Here is a 25,005-nt window from a genome sequence, read left to right as displayed (position 1 = left end):
TCGGCGGCAAAAAGATGACGGTCGCAAGTGACCGCTTTCTTTCATCGCGACTCGTAACCGACATTCTAACAAGACAAGCAGTCTCCGGTCAGAATTTCATGAAAGCACAGTCGTAGCGTATTATCACTTCCATCAGAACAAGCAATGTGGTTATACAGTACGTTATACTATTATGCATTTCTATCACATATAATTTAAATGAACCTATACTTCTCCAGATACATTGGCAGCACTTGCGGGTATAATACAGCGCCGCTTGATCGCTAAGGATAGATCTTGTTTCACGTGACCTGATTAAACTTTGTTATCTGAACCATTTCCACGTAAAACACGAGGTAGGCATAGAGCTGGGTGGGTATCGTGGATGTAGGTCACTAGGTAGGCATGCAGGTAGGCAGGCAAGCAGGTAGGTAGGTAGGCTGCATGCAGATGAATAAATAGGTAGCCCGGAATGTTTTCCCTCTATTCATAACCAGGTGAGACATTGAAAGGACAAATATAATTTGCAAGACAGACCTCGCATGTTAAAAGCGAGAATGATAACAATTTTAACGCCGTTGAAAATGCGTGGCTTATTTGCACTTATTAGGTCAGCTTAAACATTTCATAAACGTACTCCAATGAAGTCCACAGCACAACCACGGCAACCGTGCCATGGTTTGTCGACAGACAATCTGCCCTTGAGAGCAAACAATAACTTGGCGAAACGTGAACATACATGTTTTTCGATTTAAAGCTTTCGTGACTGCAGGGATTCATCTTTTTGGTTCTTTCGGTAAAGTCATCACGTAGAATGGAAATAATAAAATAATAAAAATAAAACATAATAAAATAATTCTCACGACGTTTCGGCCACAACGCAAGCAGCCGTCCTCAGGTGGAGAACAAGTCTGTCGAGAAGACAGAGCTGTACCTGGGCCGAAACGTCGTGAGAATAATTTTATTATGTTTTATTTTGTATTATTTTATTATTTCCATTCTACGTGACTTTACCGAAAGAACCAAGAAGATGCATGTTTTTGTTGTTGCACCATTACAACGTGGGCCGTACGGGTTTTTTTTTTTTTGCCGTCGTATTTGAACGCGGGCTCGTGTCTTGCATCCGCCTGCTTCGGTGCGTTACAATTTGCACGGCACGGTGCAGCGGACTGGACGAGGAAGCGTCTCGTGAGAAAGACACTCGGGCATGCTGCACGGGGGCCAATCGATGCACACGCGCCCCGCTCTACGTTGCTGGGCGCGATGTGACGAGATGCGAGCTCATCCTCCTAGGAGGGATCCTCCCCGGGAGAGGAGCGGGCTCCTCTTTCTCCGACACGTCTGCAAACAGGTCGGACCGATGCGCGCTCACGCCGGCACCTGCGCCAAAATCACAGCGCTCGCAACGCGAAGCGGCAAGGATTGACCTCTCTAGGCGAGCGGCCCTTACGAGGGTTCGAGAGGCCCCACATCTATTGACGTGAGCTGTCGGGAGAGCACAGTGGGCGCTCCGACGGTTCGCGTGACGCACGCGTTGGGCAAGTGTACAGCCTCGTCGCCTCCTGCCCTTGGCGTCCACATGGCTCACCGCGCTACCAGCAATTGTCTCCTTTCTTTTTAAAACTCCTCTTTTTCATTCTGCATTTACACACACTGGGATTAAGAGATATCTACGCACGTGGCGAGATAAAGAACTGTATCACGTGACCCTCTCAGAGGGAGCAGCGTATCACCGTGTGTTCGAAAAGGATGTAATAGAACTACTTCTGATCTCATTTCAATGGACACTTTCCGACACTAGGTGGCGCGCAATGTTGAAATAGCAGAGCTTAAACAAGCCAAACAAAAGTATATTTACGTGCAATCATCACAGCACGGGATGAATGCCATGAACTCACTACACTTGAGAACCCGGTTTAGCCCCCAGCAGCTGAACTCAAAACCCAAAACCCCGACCGCCGCCGTGGTGCCAACTCGGTGCCCCCGACGCGATGCCCACGAGCCTGGCGAGCCGACGCGTCCCCCACCCCGCCGCCTCCTCACCTCGCTGCTGACGCTCGAGCCGAACGCGCCGAAGCGCAGGAGCCGTGCCTCCAGGCTCCCCGCCGAGCTCGAGAGGCGGCCGAGCGCCGCCAGCGGGGACGCGGCGCGACTCCTCGCCGTAACTCCCTGCACCGCGACGCCGGCAACGACGCCGACGCCGGTGCCAGCAACGACGCCCGGGCTGCCGACGGAGCCCGCGGCGCGCGTGCCGGTGGCGGCGTGCCTCCCGTGGCCGCCCACCGCCTCCCGCTCGCGTTCGCGCACCTGCACGGCCGCCTGGCACGCGCGCCACGCGGAGCTCGTGTCCTCGAAGCGCGCGCGCGTGTCCTCGTCCACCTGCACCGGGGGGGGGGGGGGGGGGGGACACGACACGGCGGAGACAGGGAGCGGTGCTTGTACGGAACAGAGCGTCGTTGAGGCGTTGGCCAAGGGTGGCCAGAGGGTGGTGGGAATGGCGAGAGGGTGAGGGTGGGGGAGAGGGGCGGGAGAGGTGGGTGAGTGAGTGGTGAGCGGGTGGTGAGAGGGTGGTGGTGGGGGGGAGAGGGTGGTGGTGGGGGAGAGGTGGGTGAGTGAGTGGTGAGCGGGTGGTGAGCGGGTGGTGAGAGGGTGAGGGTGGGGGAGAGGGTAAGGGGCGGGAGAGGTGGGTGAGTGAGTGGTGAGCGGGTGGTGAGAGGGTGGTGGTGGGGGGGAGAGGGTAAGGGTGGGGGAGAGGTGGGTGAGTGAGTGGTGAGCGGGTGGTGAGAGGGTGGTGGTGGGGGGGAGAGGCTAAGGGGCGGGAGAGGTGGGTGAGTGAGTGGTGAGCGGGTGGTGACATGTTGGCAAGAGGGTGGTGGTGGTGAGAGGGTGGTGGTGGGGGAGAGGGTGGTGGTGGTGGCGAGGGAGACGGGGCACCCAGGTGCAGGCTCGTCGTCGCCCTTCACCACTCTAACACGAGGCCTCAGGCTTTCCGCTCTCGCACCAAGGTCAACATCTCCGGATCATTGTCCCGGCAATCTGACAGCACGATGCTCTCGCACGGAATCGCTGCCGGGCTGGTGCGGTGGGCGCTACAGCTGTGACCCAGCGTTTTTGGAAGCAAGGGTTGGTGAGTCACGAAGAGATTTGTGAAACATCAAAACTCGCTGGGCCGTTTGATGGCCTGCAGATGGTAGCTCTGCGGTTCACAAACGTGTCTCTGCGGGCTGACGATCGCTCCCATGTGCAGAACACACTCCACGTCCATTGAACAAAAAATTATCCAACGATAAATTTTACGCGTGTGAAATAAGAGGCGATGAATTCGTGAAACTAGGGCGGGTTTCTGTGGACAAAACTCCACCACACAGAGAGAGAGAGAGAGAGAAAAAGGCCCCGCCGGGATCGATCTCGGTCGATCTAAGCGGTGCCCGAGCATCACCTGCTGCTTCTCGCTTGCCGTCATGCCCAGCTGGTAGTGGCCGAGAAGGTATGGCCACACATGGTGCCGGACGGAGGGATCCACTCCGCCGTAGTACACCAGCCTCACCATCTCCGTCTCGCTCACCTCCTGAGCGAAGCGTGTTCGCACGACAGCGGTTGTCATAAGAGAGAGAGAGACGCTCGTGCCGCGGCGCCATAGGAACATGGAATTTCCACCACTGCTCGAAGAAAAGCGGAGAACGGGGAGCTCGACTCTGCTGTACGACTTGATAAGGATATTTATTTAGACTGGAGGAGGGATCCGATGAGCAATGACGCTCGATTTCACAGATGTCCAGTAGGAGTGGGTCAGCAGGTTAAACAAATTGATGGACTTAAATTGATGCAAAGCCTAGTCTGGTGATTTTGACGTTGCAAAGACTTTTAAGAGCACAATTTAGCTTACATCTTCTTAGTTCTTTCGGTAAAGTCACGTAGAAGGGAAGTAATAAAATAATAAAAATAAAACTTCCCTTCTACGTGACTTTACCGAAAGAACCAAGAAGATGAATCCCTGCAGTCACGAAAGCTTTAAATCGAAATTTAATTTAGCTTACTTTCTCAACGTGCAGTTCGTGGTGCAGTTGGCGGGTGCGGTTGTGGGTGCGTTTGTCGGTGCGGGTGGCATTGTGGTTGATGGTGTGCCGTTGGTGCTGCAGTTTATACCTCCGTGCCGGCCTCCATGGCAGCCCAGAGCTGCTGGGTGAGGCCGCCGCTGGCGTCGCATGGCCGATCCGCCGGCACGATGTCGGTGTTCACCAGCGCGGACAGGTGCGTGCGCACTGTGCTCAGGTGTCTGCAGTAGGCGAGCCCTGGCAAACCGCAACACACGCACGACGGCACACAAACTCCCGTGTAGGCGATCGACCGCTGGCGCAAGTGCTGACAGCGAGCACCGGTGAAGGCCGGCACGGCGCACAAAGGGGTCGTGTGGCCAGAGCCACACAACCGGCCGCGCCCGCGATTTTCCCGCACCTCCGATCGGCACGTACGGAGCGAAAGAAGTTACATGCATGCCAAACCGCAGATTTTTACACCGGGCACTCGTTTAATTGCGGAGGCCCAGGACAAGTTCTGATCACACTTCCCACTGATGTTGGCTTCCGAGCCACTGTTCCCCACACCCACAGACGTGTGCTCGCACGTATTGCTTCGCTTGACTGAAGCCCAGATTCGAACCCAGGAGTTTGGCGGCGAGGGGTCAGCGCTCCGAGTGCGAATCGCCGACCTGAGTCACTCGTCCACCTCATACTCCCCTCACCATTTGTTTCCAAAAAATTTTTTTTTTTCAAATTGCGCTCTCGACATCGCTATTTCGTGATACGACGTGTCATCATGGAACGACTTCTGAATTCATCTCAATAGAATATTACCCACGCTAAGGGCACACCTTTTTACGTGCCCTCCAATAAGCCAAAATTTAGTACCAAAACACGTAGAATTTGTTTTCTTCGTCGAGTCATAAGTGAGCCGGGACGGGATCAAGAGCTCGTTAAACTTGATAACTCGATTCAATGACGTGCAGCTGCAACTCGATCTCAGGATCTCAGTTGGGTCGGCTCGGTGCGCTGATCCATGAGCCACCCGGCCACACGCTCGCGCGCGCGTGTGTGTGTGTCTCTCACTCTGAGTGAGACACACACACACACGCTCGCGCGCGTGTGTGTGTGTGTGTCTCACTCTGAGTGAGACACACACACACGCACACGCTCGCGTGCGCGTGTGTGTATGTCTCTCACTTTCGGTGCCTCCCGGCTCAAATGAGGGGAGAAGTGGTGTAGAATCGGTTAGCACACTGTGTCGCAAACCCGGCAGCCCGGGTTCGATTCCCGCTCACGGAACAAACACCAGTGACGATTATCTGAACCGATGTTGGGGCCTCCCCTAGGGCGACTCAGCCTCAAATGAGTACCTAGTGCGATTTGTAAAAAAAAAAACATTGCCACTGCTCGCTAACTGCACTTGCCCCAACAGTCTGTTAAGGCTACACGGGGGGTGGGAGGGGATTTGTTGCCTCCCTGCTCAAATGAGAGTGCAGCGGTATGAACCTACATCGGTGGCCTTAAGCCAGTGGTGGAAACTCCGCATTCCGGGCGGAGCAAGTCTCTTCAGAGGCTCGGCATTACGATATTGCCTACCCACGAAGCGACACTGACTTTGATCAACCCGCCCCCCCAAGAGTCAATCGCCAAAGCCTTCCGATGGCGAGTCGACCGATCTGGTGGCCCCGCGGCTGCTGTTTGGGCACTCACAGCCGAAGAAAGCGCGGGACAGAATTTGTCTCCTCATGTTGTCGCAGAGGCTCTTGAGTGGAGTCCTTGAGCACGCGGGGGCAGAGACAAAGCACACCAGAGGACATGGCACACAATCAGCACACACAGGCTTCTGGAGAGAACAAGCAATCGGAATAACTAAACGCACGCACGCACGCGTTTGTCTCGCTGATCTCGTCAAGGAACATGAACCATCAGGTCACGCGAACTCCGGTCGTCATCTTCGCAGCAGCAGCAGCAGCAGCGGATTTTGGCTCGGCCATCGAACCAAGACGGCAGTGATCGCATCGCGCGGCGCTTTCAGACGCACTTCTGCGGCTGTCTGGAACGCTCTTCCTTCCGATGTTAGGAAGCCACCGGGAGCTGTGCACTTTAAAATCATCTCGATTGAAAACTCACTTCTTTAGAACTGCTTTATGTGCTTGGTTTGTTGTCCTTCCCCCGCGCCGCCGATTTGCACGGTTGGCTACGCACGGTGCGAAAGAAGTTCAACGTACGTACGTACCAGGGACGCATGCACATCGTCTGCTCTGCTGTGTGAACCAGCTGCTTAAAATAGCGTTGCCACCTCCGAGGTACAAAATGAAAAGGGCCTATCGTGGGAAGAAGAATACCGGAACAAGGGAGAACTACATGTAAGTGGTATCTTTTTAATATTGCTAAGAAATAAAAGAACACCTTGGTTTCTTTATTTGCTTTATGTCCCGGTGATAGTTTACAGATTTCCCTGGACAGCAGTTGCCTCAACAGTGAACATACCGGGACAACTGATGGGGCAACCCGAGGTGCAGCACTGCCATTTATCAGAGTTTTATGAATGTCCTCGTTACATGTAGCAACAGTTCAAGGGTACTTGAGAACACCACACGACACACACCCCTTGAACTGCATCTAAATGAGCGTGCGCTTAATGGCAGCAGCAAAGTGTTAAGGGACATAAACACTCAACGTCGCCATCGTCGTGCTCTATCCACTGCTGTGATGAACGCCCTCACCATCAACACACACACACCCCAATTGCCAGCGCGAAACATAATTTATCCAACAAAAGCAACAAACTCTTAGGTTTTTTCGGTAAAGTCACGTAGGTAAAAAATAAATAATACAAATAAATAATAGAATAAATAATATAAATAAAATAATAAATCACGACGTTTCAGAGACAACACAAGCTTCAAAACTTGATACAGCAATCGTGCTGTGACGGTTCCACCTGAAGACGGAAGCTTGTGTTGCCTCCGAAACGTCGTGATTTTTATTTTATTTCTATTATTTATTCTATTATTTTTATTTTTATTATTTATTATTTATTTTTTGCCCACGTGACTCTACCGAAAGAACCTAAGAGTATGAATCCTTGCAGTCACGAAAGCTTCAAATCTAAAAGCAACAAAAACACACAAGTGACTGGGGGATGTGAGTACATTGCAAAAAGGCGAGCAGGCGTGCATGCGGCGTTTAAATCGACATTTGTGAAAAGATGTGCGCGCTTACGAGGCAGTTCCAGGAACACTGAGCGCGGGTGAAGGCAAATCGTCGAATTGCATTGCGCGTACAACAATTTATTCAAGCGTCCACATGCGAAGTCGAACGCACGTGAGCTCGTCAGCGACGTACAATGTCCGTGCACACTCCGACTCATTGAAGGAAGAGAAGAAACTCAAACCGCTCGACGGCTACGCCACCGCTACCACCGGCGTTGCCAGTTCATCCTTACGGCGGCGGTACACCGGGGTAACCAAATCATACAAATTGGCCGAGGCAATTAAATATTTTATTTCTGGGACGCTATTTTTGTTCCAGGGGTGTGCTTCACTCCGCGACTGGGGTAACAATCAATCCGAAATCGGTGCCACTCCACGATGTCGAAACGCCAAACATCAGCATTTAAAAATCCGTTATCGAAAAATTCAACTTTTAATCGTGCATTGTGTACGGCTCGTCGAGATGAGTCGATTGCCGCATCGCCGACCATCAACAGACTAAAGATGACCGCATCACGGACATTACGCGAGAGCCGGGTTGACGATGGTAATCTCGGGGTACCGCTCATAAGGTTCAGTTGAAGAACGCCACGCGTTCTCCTGCCAAAGTACCTCGCGGATGTCCTGCGGAGGGGGGCAGCGGGGGGCAGCGGGGGGCAGCAGGGGGCAGCAGGGGGGGGGGGGGGTGGTGGCTCCGCGTACCTCTCGGCGGCGATGTGCGTGGGGTAGGCGGCGGGCACCGCGTCGGGCGGCAGAGAGGGGGAGCCGGGCGAGGGAGCGCCAGGCACCGGAGCGTAGGGTCTCATCGGGCTCGCCTCGCCCGACTGCCAGAGCGGGGGCGGCGGGCACTGGCCGGGGCTGCCGAGGGCCACGTTAGAGGCCTGCCCTTCCAGCAGGTCCTGCGAGACTGAGCCCAAAGCCACGGGGACAATAACAACAAACAAACAAACAACGACAACAACGACCGCCAGTCGACCGTTAATCCTCACCCGCCGTTCCAGCGGAGCTTCTCAAGATTGGCCGAATAGTGAGTGGCGTCTGGAAAATCATGGACACGCGTCAAATAAATTAAGGAAATAATGAATGGGAATATATATGTGACAAAGCGAAATTGAGATCGATTTTTGGACTTGTCATGGAATTTTCTTGCGCTTTGCGAGTCTCTGTAAGCTGGCGCTACTGCGCTTTAATTTATGTTTCAACTCCATCTGTGTTCAGGTTGCTTTTGACAAACAGGTTAATACCTCAGTGGGCTTTTCGTGGTGGGATGGGGATGGTTTAGTTTTATTTGTATATTTTTGGGTGATTTGTTTAGCTTTCTTGTACTTTGCACGACTATCGTGTTTTTGTAGCTGTTGTTGTAACGTTCTTACCCGCCACTACTGGACATCTATGAAAAAGAGCTTCATAGCTCATCGGATTCCTCTAGTATAAATAAATATTCTGATTCTGTATAATTTGTGTGAAATAAAATAAAAGATAACTGCAAGGTCTACTTAGATGCATTTACATCACAGGAGAACGCAGGGAGCCTGACGTTTATTTTAAATGTTAATAATAGACTCGCTACGGGAGGACGGAGCCAGAGAAGACGACGCATTGACTTGCAGTGAAATTTGAGAGGAGACACCGTTGATTAGAACACCCTGCTGGTCATGAAATGGTGCGGACGGACCACGCAGCGTCCGCTCCGTGCACTTTCTCCGTGCTATGCAGCCTCATACCAGGGTACAGGAGGCACACCTCTTTCACAGACAGCTCTTGCATGCCGCAAAAACAGTTCGTAGATGTTTTTGTTGTGTTTTGTTCAATGCGACGTTGCAACTTACTTTATGAATTACAATTGAGATATAATTTCACTTCGAGGGTTTCCCTCGCTTTACGCAGATTCGCTTTGGGCGCAATTTCCGCATATACAGGGTGCTTCAAAACAATGTTAACACTTCTGAGAATTTGCAACAATACCACGAGAAATATGCTTCCGGGCTCTGGAGACCACATGGAGAAGATTCCTGGCCACGCGTTGACAACGATGGCGAACAAGTGGAGATTCTTTGACTTTTTGAAGCTATTAACATACTTTTGTTATCACGTTACAGTGTAGTATCCGTTCTTTTCCAATTGAAAACGACAGTCCCATATAAGTGTTAACATTTTTTTGAATCACTCCGTATATATGCGGCAAAACCTATTTCTGCCCAGAATTTGCTCAGTGCGGTTTGGATTCACTCATATGTGGCCGGACATGGGACAACATTGTGTGTGTACTGTGTGTGTGTGATGTGTGTGTGTACTGTGTGTGTGGGTGATGTGTGTGTACTGTGTGTGATGTGTGTGTGTACTGTGTGTGTGATGTGTGTGTGTACTGTGTGTGTGTGATGTGTGTACTGTGTGTGATGTGTCTGTGTACTGTGTGTGTGTGATGTGTGTACTGTGTGTGTGTACTGTGTATGTGTGTACTGTGTGTGTGTACTGTGTGTGATGTGTACACTGTGTGTGATGTGTGTACTGTGTGTGCTGTATGTGTTGTGTGTGTACTGTGCGTGTGTGATGTGTGTACTGTGTGTGTGTACTGTATGTGTGTACTGTGTGTGTGATGTGTGTGCTGTGTGTGTGCTGTGTGTGTGTGTACTGTGTGTGTGCTGTATGTGCTGTGTGTGCTGTATGTGCTGTGTGTGTGCTGTGTGTGTGTGTACTGTGTGTGTGTGTGTTCTGTGTGTGTGCTGTATGTACTGTGTGTGTACTGTGTGTGTGTGTACTGTGTGTGTGTGTACTGTGTGTGTGCTGTATGTGCTGTGTGTGTGCTGTGTGTGTGCTGTGTGTGTGTGTACTGTGTGTGTGCTGTATGTGCTGTGTGTGTGCTGTGTGTGTGCTGTATGTGCTGTGTGTGTGCTGTGTGTGTGTACTGTGTGTGTGTGTGTACTGTGTGTGTGCTGTATGTGCTGTGTGCGTGCTGTGTGTGTACCATTGGCGCTACTCGGCAAGGCAGCCGTCTCGTGCGGTTTCGCTTTGTGCGCCAATTTTTTTGGAACGCATCTACTACCACCGCGTAAAGTGAGAGAAACCTGTCTACATTTACGTCACATTAATGACGGCGCACTTTAATTCCATATAAAAAAACTAACAATCTCAAAAAATGGTCTGTGGCAAACAGCGGCTGTCTGCCTAAACGAAAAGGATAATTTGCAGGAAAATGTCCAATCGTTTTTACCCAGGTGTTCATAGATCACGTGGTAAATTGTGAGCAATGGCTCGGCTCCAGGGGGCTTACAACAGCACCATTTCCAGATGGCCTCTAGAAATTACCCTGAATGGGGCCAGCGCATGAGCAAAGTGTCTCTCACCGGGTGCGTAAACAAGGAATAATCTATACCCGCAGCGTGCTTGTCTGTCCAAAGGGAAATTGCTGCCACTGACTTGATGGGTGTGGGCGTCAATAAGAGACAAACTGAGATCCGTTTAGTAATCAGAATTCAATGGTAATTAACTTTAAAAGACAGAGAATACTGGGGTTCTTTCCGGCTTCGGAATCTGTTTTGCAAGGTTAAGTGTATCTTTCATGAGCGCACAATAATATAAATAATATTAAGAAATCTACACGTGGACGTGTTTGGTCTGTTGGGTGTCGCTTGCTTCTGAACTGGATTCCGTGCAGTTTACATATCTACTCCGCATCCTGCAAACACACCAGCGGCGGCTGACGAACCACGTGCATTCTAAAGAGTTTATCTGAAGCTCTCCGGGAAAAACTGCCCTAGAGATATGGAATGTACCATGCAAACACCGAAGCTGATCTGTACAGCTCGTACAACCGAAGAGTCGAGATTTGTCTCTTTGGTCCTCTGCAACATTATTTGGTGACACCGCATTGGCAGTGGTGCACACATTTAAATATAAACTCAACACATTCGGCAAAGAAACTGCCTTAAAAAGGATTTTTTTTAGAATAGAGGACATTTAGCACAATGGCCCTGCTTTTGAAGGCAGTGTTTTTGACGATTTTGTTGAGGTTTCTGGACACAGTACACGTAACTCCAGCTTGCAGTGACTCGATTCTTTCAAGTTTCATTCCTGACACCAATTTTTTTTCTTAAGCGTACCGCAAAATATCCAATTGTTTTGCTGTGATGGAAACCGCTTTGTTTTTTTCCGTGCGAAAATAGTTGGCTTAACTTAGCTGATGCGTTAGTTTGAAAGGTAAATGGAACTTTTATGATGAGAAAAACATTAGCTTTCACCAGATGATACTTATTTGTTAAAAAATAAAATCAATTGGGCTTGAAATGCCAACTTAAAAACAAAACAACTACAGTTATCAAATATTTATCACTACAACGCAGCCTTCCTGCACAATATCAGAAAAACAAACCGTGTTCAACGCCACAAACAAACATCAAGAACGTCTGAGAGACAAATGTAAAAAAAAAAATCACATTCTATTAAAGCAAACGATCAATTATCATGAGAAAAAAATTATACTGTAACAAGTTTTCCTTAACGTTCAACGCAAACTGCATTCCACAATTAGAATACGAACAACAACAACAATAAACAAACAAACAGCGGAAGAAAAAAAAAGATGTGTAAAGTGTGACGTCTTGATTAAGAGCTGTAGGCAAAAGTCCCCCAGGAGGGGGCAAAAGAGAGAGAGAAGATTGGCAAAGCAACGTCAGATCAAGTCCATTAATCGAGCAGCCAAGCAGTTGTTTGTTTTACTCTGAGCCAATGCTCTTCACCTTAATTCTTCAGCCTGTGACAACTCTTTTAACCGAACCTAAGAATAAATAAAACAAATTATAATAAATCTGTATAGAAGGCCCCGCACTATATTTAAATATACAAAGATGTGCCCGATACGTTATTTAACACTTTAGGGGTCAAACTTTGAAAATATTGAAAACAGCGCTTTGAAGTTCAAGCGTCGCATTTTTTTTTATTCGGTTCTCCTGTGCGATGCTCCGTACAATGTCAAATTCACCCCCAAAAAATACGCGCGCAGAGACTGATACGTTTCGGCTGCGGTGCCGTACACGAGAACTCTTCTCGGAGCTGTTTGATATTTGAAAAGTTTGGCCCTCTAAAGACAAAGCGTGGTGTCGCTTACCGTGCGAGCATGCCCTTGCGTTGGCAAAAAATATACGCAACTATATGCTGGGTGTTGAAACAAGAAAACCAACGGAGGCCGAGCCTAAATTTCCTTTACCAGCGTTACTTTCACGTAGATTGTGCGTATATTTTTTGGAAAGAATACACACCCGCAACGGCAGCCGAATTGAAATGTCCCATTGCTTTCTGAAGTTCTGACGCTCGTGTAGGTCTACCGACAAGATCCATGGCACTGTGCAGCCTAGAAACGCAAAGTGACGTAATCAGCTAGTCCAACTGGCTTGTGAGAAAGTGGATGTTAAATATACTACTGTAGTTATGAACAAAGAAAGCGTCCGTTAGTGATCTTTCCCGTGGCTCAAGTGCCTGCTGAAGAAAGGTAGGCCCAGGGGCGGCCGATATCCCACAGTTCAAAGGTCAGAGGTTAGAGGGAGGTGTAAATTTATGATTTGTTTTTGCTCTCATTCATTTCACTTGGAATTTTAGGAAGGGGGAGAGATAGGGTTGGGTCAACTCGGTGAAGAATTACAGGGGAAAAGCATGTGCTCCCAAAAAATGGGTTTCTTTTCTGTCGGTTCAGGTTTTGTCGTCTATCACCATGTGATTATTGGCATCTATCACTCAGAGGAAATGCCAGCATCAGGGCCTCAGCAATTCCCACGGCATTGGGGGCTCAGTGAATTAATTACAGAAACCTCTACAGCACAAAGAGGTACATACCACACGAATCACCTCCCCAACAGCTATGTAACCGTGAAGCCTATTTTTTTACCGTAGGGGTAAAAATGGAGATTGCATCTCCAGCTCCACACTGTCCAATTTGTGGGCCCTATGTAATTTATTCCAGATTATGTGCCGTACAAAATGTAACCTGGAGCTGTGGCTATTCTTTTGTTGCAAAGCACAAAGGGTGCTGGCAAATGCAGAGAGGCTTGCCAATCCCCAAGCAATGCCAATGATACCTCCTTGGAACTTTTAACACATTTATTCTGTGTGGACTGCAATAGCAATTTACAAACAGCTGGTGCTCTGACACCCTAACTTACCCGTACATGATTGGGATGTGAAGTCAGGCTCATTTTGTTCATATATATGTAGCATTGACTCGTATAAATTGTCCCAAGGTACTGGTCACATATTTGTAGGGTGCACCCAAAACCAAGGCCGCATGTGCATGCAAACCCATGGCCATGTGCGCATCGAGTACACGTGTGTACACGGTCGCACTAGACTGCGGACGCAGACCCCATTTGCCAAAATTGTGCGTCAAGTGTGGATAACGACAGCGCCACAAGTGAGAAACGTACGTCCATAATTGCACCCAACACCCGTACGAGTTGCGAGCGATGCTAATGATGTGCAAACAAAGCGTTCGTCACCTTGCCACGCTTTGACAGATTGTTGTCACGGGGTCGATCGACGTTCGATCCAAAAAAACAAAAATCCACCACCGGGAATTTTCAGAGCCGCATAACGTGGTTTTGGGTGCACTCTGTAAATACTTGCAAAGAAATAATAACGTTGTTGTTGTTTTACAAATGCGAAATAAAAAGCGACATTAGCGTGGATAAAACGCAGGGCCAAGAGCGCCGCCTACCCAGGCGGCCGAGCCTTGTGTCTTCCACGGTGAGCCCCAACACTCAACCTTCGTTGTCATGTGTAACCGAAAGCCAGTGCCGACAGAAAAAAAGCCCAACACAGCTGGGTTAGGGATGGAGCAGACGGCCACCACGCCAGACAGGGCAGCGGAAACAGGAAGAGAGAGGCAAGCACCACCCACCACGTCGACCCCACCACGCGCCCCCATTCTCTGAGAGCCCCCCGCCACCCCAAGGCCGTGTCAACAATGAGCTCCCCACAATAATCATGCCAACGATGGCAGGAGCGTCTTCGCAAGCACGAGGCCCAGAGAAGCGTGCTAATGCGCAACGGCGTTCGCATTTGCGGTCACCCCCTTGCGCCAATGCGGCTTCTGGCCCTTCTGCCCCTGTGGCGATAAGCAAAGGCGGGTTGCCTGCTAAGGCTAAGCGGGGATGTCGTGCGTAAATACTGATGTGTGCTAAAAAAAAATTACATCTGACGAGTGTCAGACCTATTTAAAAGTTGTCGGGCCTACGTTAGACACGCATTAGGTTGTCGGTGCCTAGCCGTGGGAGAGACCGCCGTCGGATAGGTTAATTGATACAATATTCTTCTTGGTTCTTTCGGTAAAGTCACGTAGAATGGAAATAATAAAATAATAAAAATAAAACATAATAAAATAATTCTCACGACGTTTCGGCCACAACGCAAGCAGCCGTCCTCAGGTGGAGAGCAGGTCTGCCTTCTCGACAGACCTGCTCTCCACCTGAGGACGGCTGCTTGCGTTGTGGCCGAAACGTCGTGAGAATTATTTTGTTATGTTTTATTTTTATTATTTCCATTCTACGTGACTTTACCGAAAGAACCAAGAAGATGAATCCCTGCAGTTACGAAAGCTTTAAATCGAAATTTGATACAATATTGTGGGGGGGGGGGGGGGGTGGCATAATCGTGACTAAGAGAGAGCATGAGTCCAACTGTGCTTTCGCTCGTTGTTGGCGTTCAGGAGCACGCCGATGGGAACTTCAAAATGAGGACGAGGGGGAGGGGCGAAGGGAGAGATTTACAATTGCATGAATAATGAGCATGGTGATCGTTTCTGCTCAAGTTACACTTGTCGAAATTAAAAAAAAAGTTGGAGATCAAATATTGAAAATATTGAGCGCTGCACGCAAAAGGGCACGCTCGCCGGACACTCACGTCCATTGCGTATGTGCAACTAACGTCTCAAATAAGGATTTGACATTGCTGCGTAGATTTTCGCGGTTGTGCCACATAAAGCTGATGTGTTTTGGGGCTGTAACCGCGCGTTATTCGGCGCGACGACCCGAAGCTTCACTCCGCGTGCTGGCAGCTTCTTTGCGAGTTGAAACGTCAGGCATCATACCGAGCAACACGCGGCACAACCCTAGAACGCACCCGCAGGGCTCTTTGACAGCGTTAATTAGCGAACACCTTTTCATTTTTAGGAGAATGAAAGACCTTTGCAGCAACGTTGCACGTGCTGTATTTTTGGCCAATAACTCCTCAATATAGAGAGGACCGCAGAACTTGGGCAATTGTGGGCAATGGCTCACCGCGCGGCTGCCTTCCCGCTTAGCCTGTGGTTCCTCACGCCTCGTTCTCTCTCTCCCCCCACGAGAGCGAGTGCCGTGCGCGCATTAACGAGTTGACGTTCTTCCCCTTAAACTATCACGCGCATTGAAACAAGAACAGCTTTTTCAGATTACATTTGGGCCTCGTTGGCTGCTGTGTCGTTTGTCAACTTGGAGTGGCAGTTGATCTCAGAAGGTGGTGGGGGGGGGGGTCGGTGGCAGTGGTCGTTGCTTGTCACCCTCTTACGGAAACGCGGTCATCCCCACAGTCGCCGCCACCCGCCGGACTACCCTGCGCTGTTGACGAGCAGCGATCGCAAGATCCCTATCCCAGCTTGGAAAGGAATTTTGAGAAAAGTGAGACGATGATTTGAAAGGCGACAGGCAGGTGGGGAGTGGGGTGGCACGGGGTGGGGGAGGGGTGAGCGGGGGAGCGGGGGAGCGTGTTGGCGCACGCTTCGTACGGAGGCGCAAGACGCAAGACATCGAGAAAGTCTCTCCCTCGCGCGGCCGATCTTTGCCCACATTCCGAGCGGCAGGTTGCAGAGACTTTCAAAACGACTGCAGGCTTGATGTAACCGACTTTTAGGGGTTTGTTTGGAAATGTACCAACGGGTAAAGAGAATTGAGGACCACAGCAACCTTGGTTGGCTGAAACAGACGGGGGGGGGGGGGGGCACTGTGTGGGGAGAAATTACCTTCATAAGGACACCACATTGCGTATGAACAATCAAGGTTGCACAATGGCCAACACTGTTGATGTCACCAGACCACGTCCATGCCTTTCCCTTACCCTCTAAGACCCGGCAGCTGCTGCTCAGTAGACACGTGACACCTAAGGCTGCCCTGGATGTCTAACACCAAATGGTATCGTAGCAGGGTCTTTCTTTCCCCTTGGGAAAGGAAACGATGTCAATGGCTGTCTCGGTTATCAGCTGTCCTCCAAAAAGAAACAGGCTCTTGTTTCTATTTCTTGATCATCAGCCACTCTGAGGCTATTTCAGAATAACATTGAATTCACTCTTATATGTTTATCAGCGACTGCGAATATTGCATAAGAACACTCCATTCACTGTCGTAAAATTGTTTTTCGTCTGAGGTATCATATTGTTCTATGATAAATAAATCTCTCCGCACTTACGCATTTGAAAACATTTCTGCCAACTAAAGATATCAAGATGTATCAATGTAGCTCATGTATGAATGAATATTGCTCGGTAAGGTACAAAATCAATCTGAAGGCGAATCAAACTGTCTTAAAAGTAGGATGCTATGTTATGTACGTATGTGGAACTTCTTTCACACCATACGGAGCCCAACGTACTAGAAACGTACTTTCCATGCAATTAAAAATATAAATCTAAAAACCTAGAAATGGCCAAAGCTCTGAGCTGCCATGTTGCTGGTTGCTGCTGTGTATCACTGCAGGCGGAGTCCAGATGGCGAGCATGTATTGTACATCTGCTTGTGTGACCACGACTAAAAACAAGACCACATATATCGTGTCATCTCAGTTAACAAAAAATAGAAATAGACGTTTTGGAAGCACGCTTTAAACAAAACCATAAAAAATCCTCCCACGCAACGATACGTTATAATAGATACTGCCAGGCGGCTGGGAGAAGGCAGCAGAGCAATGGGTTAAATAAAAATCCATCTGTGCGGAGCTTCTGAGCATTATCTCTTCGTACGTGCGTGGGTTTTCTTCGAGTGCGTTGTGGCCGAAACGTCGTGAGAATTATTTTATTATGTTTTATTTTTATTATTTTATTATTTCCCTTCTACGTGACTTTACCGAAAGAACCAAGAAGATGCTCCGGGTTTCTCCCACGTGCCAAAACACATTCATGAAACTGGCCAATTCATTCCCCAAATCAAGTTCCTCCAATGAAGAGACTCACAGTTTTCTTAAGCAAGCCAAGATCGCTAGACATTTTCACCGTTATCAACAGTTGGAATGTGGAGCAAAGAAAACCAGAGCGTTTGTGTCTGAAGCACAACTCCGGCACCTTCATCGCTGAAGGCGGCGATGCACTGAATACATTTCATGAACACGTGCGGGGCAGTTTGCAGACACAACAGGATGCATATATATACACAGTGGTTACATCAAGCCTCAGGGTTTTAAATGTCTACTTGCGTTTTGCAAAAAAGTGAAGGCCAGCGAATGAAGAGTCGGGAAGAGCTTGCCACCCATCCGGTGTTTTGCGCACAACGCAAAACAAAGGTGCCTCGTCGCTTGTCGATTCAAAATCGCAAACCGACCGCGCAGTTGGGGGCGAGGAGGGACAAACGCGTGCCAAGTTTAGCTGCACAACCTCAGCGTGAGCACCTCGCAAAAAAAAAAAAACCGGGGGAAGGGATGGCGGATTCGATGTCGACCGCTCGTTCTGAGTCAAATATACAACACGTGCACACGTGTCCGTCCTGGAACGATCCGCTCTGTTGCACATTTTTTTGTTTCTTTAAAAAATTCATGCAATGGGTGGGGCAATTTTTTTGCTGTTGTTTTAGCTTAAAGACAAAACCGAAAGTACTAACAATGAAAACGAATCGCACAACGCTGTTGGTAAAGCCACGAGTTGGTCAGCTGAATTTTGGAGTGGTGCATTGTTTGAAGACGCAATGCAAAATTAAAATCTGTCCAAATTTTTTTTTTATCTTCGTCACATTCGTCAGCTACTGAGACTCTGCTCTTCTGTATACAATATCTAACTGTATCAAAAAATTTAAACGTTCCTGTATTTTTTTCTCTCTATATATATTTAAATAGTTGATCTCTTCATGCGTTTAGCCAACTACCCCTCAGATATTCATATCTGCAGCGCATTCGCCTTACAAATCAACGGACGTCGCAGGGCATTGTCGTTCGTCTCTCCCACGTTTACGCACCAACGGAGAGAATGCGAATTGACCAATTGCTGGGGCTGTAACGGCTCATCGATTCCACCTTTAATTACAGCCAGTCACACTGAGCTACTACATCTTTGTGTGGTGGACAGCGTGCACCACGGCGCTTCCTCGGATTAATGGTAGCACCGGCAGAGGGAGAATGGGGTCACACGAAGGTGTGACAGAGTGGTCGTGTAATAACATAGGCGCCTCGACTCCGGGAATTGCGGAGCGTCAACATTTTAAGATTAACACATTTCTACGTGGCATACGTTTTTTTTTGAACGAGAGAATCTGCAAGGGCCTACACGTAACTGCCTTGGTAGGAACATATTCCCCTATCTGTATATCGCAATATGCCCCTTGATTTAGTATGTGAATAATACAAATTAATAATATCCTGTTGGCAACAAAACAACCTAGCTTTTGGCAATAGGTTGATAAATATATCTTTTGAATGCAGAAACGTAAAAGGAAGGCGATGACCAAATAAGTCTAACGTCTGTTTGTGACTCAGGAGAAGGGGCAGTTTTCATCTGCATCCAAACTCGAAATGGAATGGTCCAGTCAGACGCCGTCGACTGAAGCAACAGCAGTAGCAGCAGCAGCAGCACAGGGAACACACGTGGGGTGGAGGGAGGGGTGTGCATTGGCAGACTGCAGAGCGACGCGGCAAAACTGGCTGCCTGCAACAGCTGCAGCAGAGGAAAACATGCAGCCGCGAGTTTTGTCAAAGAGTTTTGCAGCAGCGACAAAAAAAAAACCGGACCCCCTTTCACCTGCGACTCGCTCGCATCTCACGGGCAAATGTTGCTGCTGGTGCTGTCAAAACAGTGGGGTGGTTGTTTCCCGCTTCGGGCTTCATGCATATCTTATCGAAATTTGGCGAGAGAATAATGTGCCGTTTGTGTGAGGATGTTGTGGACGCTCGTTGGGAAGCCTTAACCGAGTTTTCATTTACAATACTGGCTTTTACGGAAGGTGCCACAGATTCATCCGGGCGGCACATTTAACCTTTGACCCAACACAATGCACATTCTTCTTCCCACGTGTGGATGGGGAACCTGCCACTGTTCTGTCACACGCTCTGCCTTCGTGGATATCATGGCATTCAATGCAAGTAAACATCGGCATGAATTTGAGCTCAAAATAACTCGAGATCAGATCGCACACTGCACTCTGGCAGATATCTCCGTTGGCAATTCCAATAGTAGAAGCGCACACGGGGTTACACCTCCCAGCGTTGGGAATTTACTGCTTTCACAGGTGGAAGGGTTCAAATAAACCTGTCGGAAAGACCATTGCAATAAACCACTGCTCTGTTCCAAGGTGCAATGAACATCAAAGGCCTGGTGTATTGAACAGCGCGGATTATGCAGGTGCCTGGCATAGCGATCCAGATACGATGCACCATGCAGGGCAAGGCATGCGCAGAGTTTCATGTCCTATTGTTGAGAACGTTGTCTAAATATGAGTTAAAATGATTGGGGGTTGTGTTAATGTGCAGGGCCTGCATCGTGAACATGTCGCAGAGAGGCATGCTTAATACACCGTCCTTTTGAGATGCCGTGCCATCCAACTTTAAATTCTCGGGTTAAAGAAATGTCTTGACATTCCACAACAAAAAAAATCACACCGTCACACCTTTAATATTAAAGTATCAATTCATAGGTTATTCTAAAAGGTGCGAGAAGGTTATATATATATTGTAAAAGATCGACTTCGGTTGTTAGTTTAATGAAAACAAATAAAACCCTTTCTGATTCTGTTACTGGCAAAATCAAAGCCCAGCAAGAGATATAAGACGTGACATTTCAAACTAACGAATGCCACGTGGACAGGAATATGTATCGAGATTCATACGCCGAGCCAGCTGAGGGTTATGAGAGCACTTAATTAATGATCTAATGTTCATCGGTTTATGAACACTGAACTATTTTATGTGATAATATATTTCATAGTTCTAAATACGTGGGAAAGACTAAGTGACGAGGCAAATTAAAAACAATGAATAATATTTAAAGATAATGATACACCCGGTTGGAGTTCGTGTAAAACTGTATCCTCGATTTATATCAGATTAGAAATTGCCTCCTCACTTTTCATCGTGACTCGCGGATACTAAAACCAATCGTACGTGTAGTTTTCACACGATCACTATTTAGGCGATAGCAAATCGGGGGAGAATTTCCAACATTTTAAGTGTCAGCTGGACGTGGCACAAGGGAGATAGGGCATGCGCCTGCTAACACGAGTGTGTGAATAATGAATAATAATACCACTCCCACTAATTAGTTTAATAAAAACAAATTTCCCGCACGCCTGGCTACGTGCGGTGCGAAAGCAGTTCAACATACATAGATAGAAAACAATGAAAACAAATACTTTCACAACCAGGGTGTCTAAGGGCTGTTGATGCATCGTAAGCTTTGCCACAGCACGTTTGGGGTTTCTAAGATTCAGTGTAAATGCCAAAGGCTCTAACAGCCAAGCTAAAGCAACGTACCGAAGTTCCCAGAGAGGGAGAAATGCTCCAAACTGTCCTGTACAAGCTCGACGTTGCTCTATGCGGACACATTCGCAAGAGGCAAGCAAGGAAACTACCAAGATACATCACTATGATGACTGAGCACTTCTTTCAAATACCATTATCTAAATTATCATACAGAAGGTTAATTAAAGTTTGTATTGTTTAGGGACTATATATATATCGGTGTGAAATTCTCGGTTGGAAAATGCCTTTTTGACACGAGAGATGAAAAAGAAACTTTAAAGTTGGATGCAGACAATTGTGGCCACCGGCATAGCATCAACCTGAACAGAGACTTGGCTTCCGCGACTTTGCGTTTGACACGAGGATATGAGAAAGAACATAAATTAAAACGAAACAAAACACCGAACCAAGGAGAAGGACGCTTGCTCAGTGCACACCGAAAAAAATGACTTAGTTGAAAAGGAAGGGTAGTTACTGGGGTTAGGGGTCACGTGTTGGGCAGGTCGGAACGGCCAGAGCAAAGTTGGGAGCAAGGCGGCCAGAAGCCGATTGGCCAGCACAGGCCGCCCCTGGGCGCTCTTCCCAGCATGCCTAGCGGCTGGTGCTGCCCCCCAACTGTCCGACACCATCTCATCCACATCATCATCCTGATCCTCATCATCCTCATCGCTACTTTCCGCCTGGGAGCCCATGCAACTGCTGGATAAGTGGTGGTAGTTAATGGTGACTGTGTTTTGTTTGGGGGAGGGGAGGTGGAAGGGGTCAAGGTCAGAGGTCAGGGGGGATGGAGATAGGGAAAGAGGAGAGAGACACTGGTCAGATGTAGAATTAAATCAAACATAACAGTTTCAAACAAAACTCGGTTAAAAATGTGGAGCAGGGGGAAATTGACGTTTGATCTGAGGTTTTAGTCCCGTGGCTCATTCGCTGCGTGATGTAACGACGCACTCCCGTTGTTTTTTACTACAACAGAACACATCTCCGAACCCAATTGAAATCGTTATCGTGGAAATGTAAAAGGGGAACACGGCATATAAAATGTTGTTGTTGTGCTATTCCTTCACCCAATATATATTTTTAAGGACACACTCTACTCGTTTGCTTTGGATGCACTGAAAATTAAGTTCATGGGATTTTTACTTGTCCATGCAGTTCAGTTTAGTCAGATAATTTGATAACATTTCTTTCAAACCACATTGATCAGCCTGGTGAAGTTTGGTCGTGACTGACGTGACTTGGGAAAGCCTTTATTCAGCAGTGGCTTAATAAAGGGCTCTAAAGTTCATTAAAACATAAAAAAACAGCATTACGACTTTCATACTTGCCACAGCGTGTGCACATGTAGAGGCCATGTGTCACTCCACTGCTGGATGAGGGCCTCCCCGCACCATCTAGGCAACGAGGGTTATTTGACTGCATCTCACCACACTGGTCAACGTCGGTTGGCGAATGCAGGAGAAGTGATTGAATATCGTTATTTTTTTCCGCGCTACCCACAGCACGCATGACGCATTGAACCGCACAGTGATGCATCTTGCGCTGGTGGGATTCGCCGCGTAAGGTGGATGATGTGCTCGTAGCCAGCACTGCTTTTGAATCTGTGCGGTGGCACGCTCTGATTAAAGTTCAACTTCCCCTCGCTTGCTGAAACACAAAAAATAGAGACGAATTAAAAACTGCAAATAAGATCGTGGCGGGTTGCGGGAAGGCTGCCCGGTGGGATACCAGCCTTCCAGCTCGACACCGCGGCCTGTGCGTTTTCCTTAAAGAACACGTAAATGTGTGAGTGTACGTGGCTGTGCGCGTGTTTGTGTGTAAGCGTGCACACACGTGTGTGTGTGTGTGGAGTGGTCTCGTTTGGGGTTAGTGCACTCTGCAATGATTCCATCAACACAAGTTTGATCAATGGCCATCAATTGGTGACCAGTCGCGTAGCTGTTGAGTGTCCAGGCGATGCAAATATGGACGAGGAACCATGGACAAGAGAGGCCCAGGTCCTGGGGCACAAGTCCATCCCCCGCGTCAGGGCCCATGCCATCAACGCTCCGCCACTGTCGGTGACATATGACATTTGACCTTGGCCCGGGTCTCTCTTAGGTCGGCTCGGCCTCAAATAAGTGGTCAACATCAGCACTAAGAGGACAGAGCCGACTAAGCAAGGTGCTGGCCACACGACCCGCCTTGCGAGCAAAGCTGACCTCAAGAGGTGACTCGCTAACAGCGGTTGCTCCAAATGTGCACGGGACCAAATGTTGTTGCTATTGCTGCTGCTGCAGCTGCTGTATGTTGACAATTGTCACGTGTGTTATGAGTGCGCAGATTTGTAAAAAAAAAATTACTCTTTCACTAAACGATACATTTGTAATCAAAAGATGGTAAAAACTAATGGGCACGATTTTTTTTCTCGAATCACAAATCAATATGAAAGCAGATTGTACAGCAAGCTGGATCCTTTCATCTTTTGTATGAAAAATAAGAAAAGGTTTTCCCCTTTCTGGCAATAAACCGGGTGTTGAGATGTTCAAACACCAAACAGAAACATTTTGCTAGGAATCAAGTCTGCATTAACGACACGTACTTGTGGTGAACATGCAAACAAACATGCTCTGATAATTATAATAGATGGGCATTGTTGTTGAAACTGATTGGCCTACACCAGAGACAGGCTTCTTTAGGGCCTAGTCTCACAACCAGTGTCAGACCAGAGAAGGCCAAAACGCGAACAGCACAAAGTCAATGCACGTATCGGAGCATTTATAGCTCGTGGGAGCAGCTATATAATGGGAGCTTTCTTTGTCCAGGATCAAAGGGTAAAACCTATTCTTATTTTTCATACTTTGATAATGGCAAAAAAAATGGTCCCTTTATCTTTGCCATGGTGTGTCCTGCATACTAATAAAAACAGGGTCCTAGTGGGGAAAAAAAACATTCATGACTTTATATCTGAGGCAAAATGTTGATTGGCCCTTCAGGTGATTCTGCACTAAAGCAGATTACATTCACTTTACACTGCCCTTAACATCCGTGAAGGGTCCATCAATCTCGTGAGCCCCATTCGCCCACGGCCGAGCGTGAATGGAGGTGTTTGTGGCGCTTGTCGTGGTCTGTGCTGTGTGAAGCAAAATGTATCCGGACGACATTTCGGAGGACCGCAAACACTTCAAGCGAACAAGAAAGAGTAATAACGACGATCGGGCAGCCTGCGTCGCGTTAAGATCATGTCTGTGCAGGTTTTTTTAGCGCTCGGTCGTTCCGTGGCTGCGGCTACTCTGCCGCTTTCCTCGAGTTTCACGGCACGCTGCTCTGCGTGATGTCCGATGTTTCGCTCGGCGCGCCGGGGAGCTTCTGCAGGAACGGGATTCCCCAGTCGAACGGAGCTTTTCGGTTCTTCGAGAAGCTCCCAGCACGCGGGGCGGAACGTCGGGCGCCTCGTGCCAAACAACGTGCGGTGTAACCCCAAAAAACACATCGGAGAGCTGCACGGTAATATTGGTTCAGGCACTTCAATTAAGCCGCATCTGGCTCACCATGGCACAACAACAACGCTGCTACAACCTGTGCCTCTGTCAGAACCGCATCGTGCTGGGTCAGAGCACGCACCACACGGCTGTAAGGTTGCGAGTTCAATTCCTGGTCGATAGTCAATTCAGCCCATCATCACCATCCCTTTAGAGGTCAATCATCACAAACAAGCAAACACATTTGTGTGGTTTTTCTCGGGATGGACATGCACCTGCTATAACACTGTGGGCATTCCCTCCACTCGCGCTCAAGGGGAAACCCACGGAGGTTACCACTGTCCCACGCTCGTTGGAAGCGGCGAGACACTTTTAACATTTCAATCAAGAATTGAACATTGCACTTCGATTTCAAATTTCCAAAACCTCACCCCTGATGGCCGATGGGCGGCGCCACCATTTCGCACGTGCGTGCGTATGTTGAACTTCTTTCGCACCGTACGTAGCCAACCGTGTTAATCGGAGGTGCGGGGGGGGGGGGCAAAAAACTAAGTGGGGAGGGCCTCGGAGGTACGGCCTGGGTGACATCACGCGTGTCGCAGCGCTGTAACCCCTGTCGTGTTTTTTGTAGTGCTTGTTTTTTTGTAAATTTCTGATCCCGTG

General features: G+C 48.5%; 1 protein-coding gene across 1 annotated transcript in view; it reads right to left on the bottom strand.

Moving 5' to 3' along the window:
- Positions 1-1,347: 1,347 nt before the first annotated feature.
- Positions 1,348-25,005, bottom strand: part of LOC144730832 (small G protein signaling modulator 1-like) — a 36,002-nt gene continuing 12,344 nt past the window's right edge. The window contains exons 9-14 of the mRNA XM_078611606.1: positions 7,919-8,123; positions 5,712-5,776; positions 4,126-4,271; positions 3,419-3,547; positions 2,023-2,358; positions 1,348-1,359 (exon numbers count right to left, since the gene is read on the bottom strand). Coding sequence (XP_078467732.1) covers positions 1,348-1,359; positions 2,023-2,358; positions 3,419-3,547; positions 4,126-4,271; positions 5,712-5,776; positions 7,919-8,123 — 893 coding nt within the window. The remainder of the gene's footprint in view (positions 1,360-2,022; positions 2,359-3,418; positions 3,548-4,125; positions 4,272-5,711; positions 5,777-7,918; positions 8,124-25,005) is intronic.

The sequence above is a fragment of the Lampetra planeri genome, chromosome 37 (genome assembly GCF_965212315.1).
Source record: "Lampetra planeri chromosome 37, kcLamPlan1.2.h2, whole genome shotgun sequence".
NCBI lineage: Eukaryota > Metazoa > Chordata > Hyperoartia > Petromyzontiformes > Petromyzontidae > Lampetra > Lampetra planeri.
This window is presented reverse-complemented; position numbering and strand designations above follow the sequence as displayed.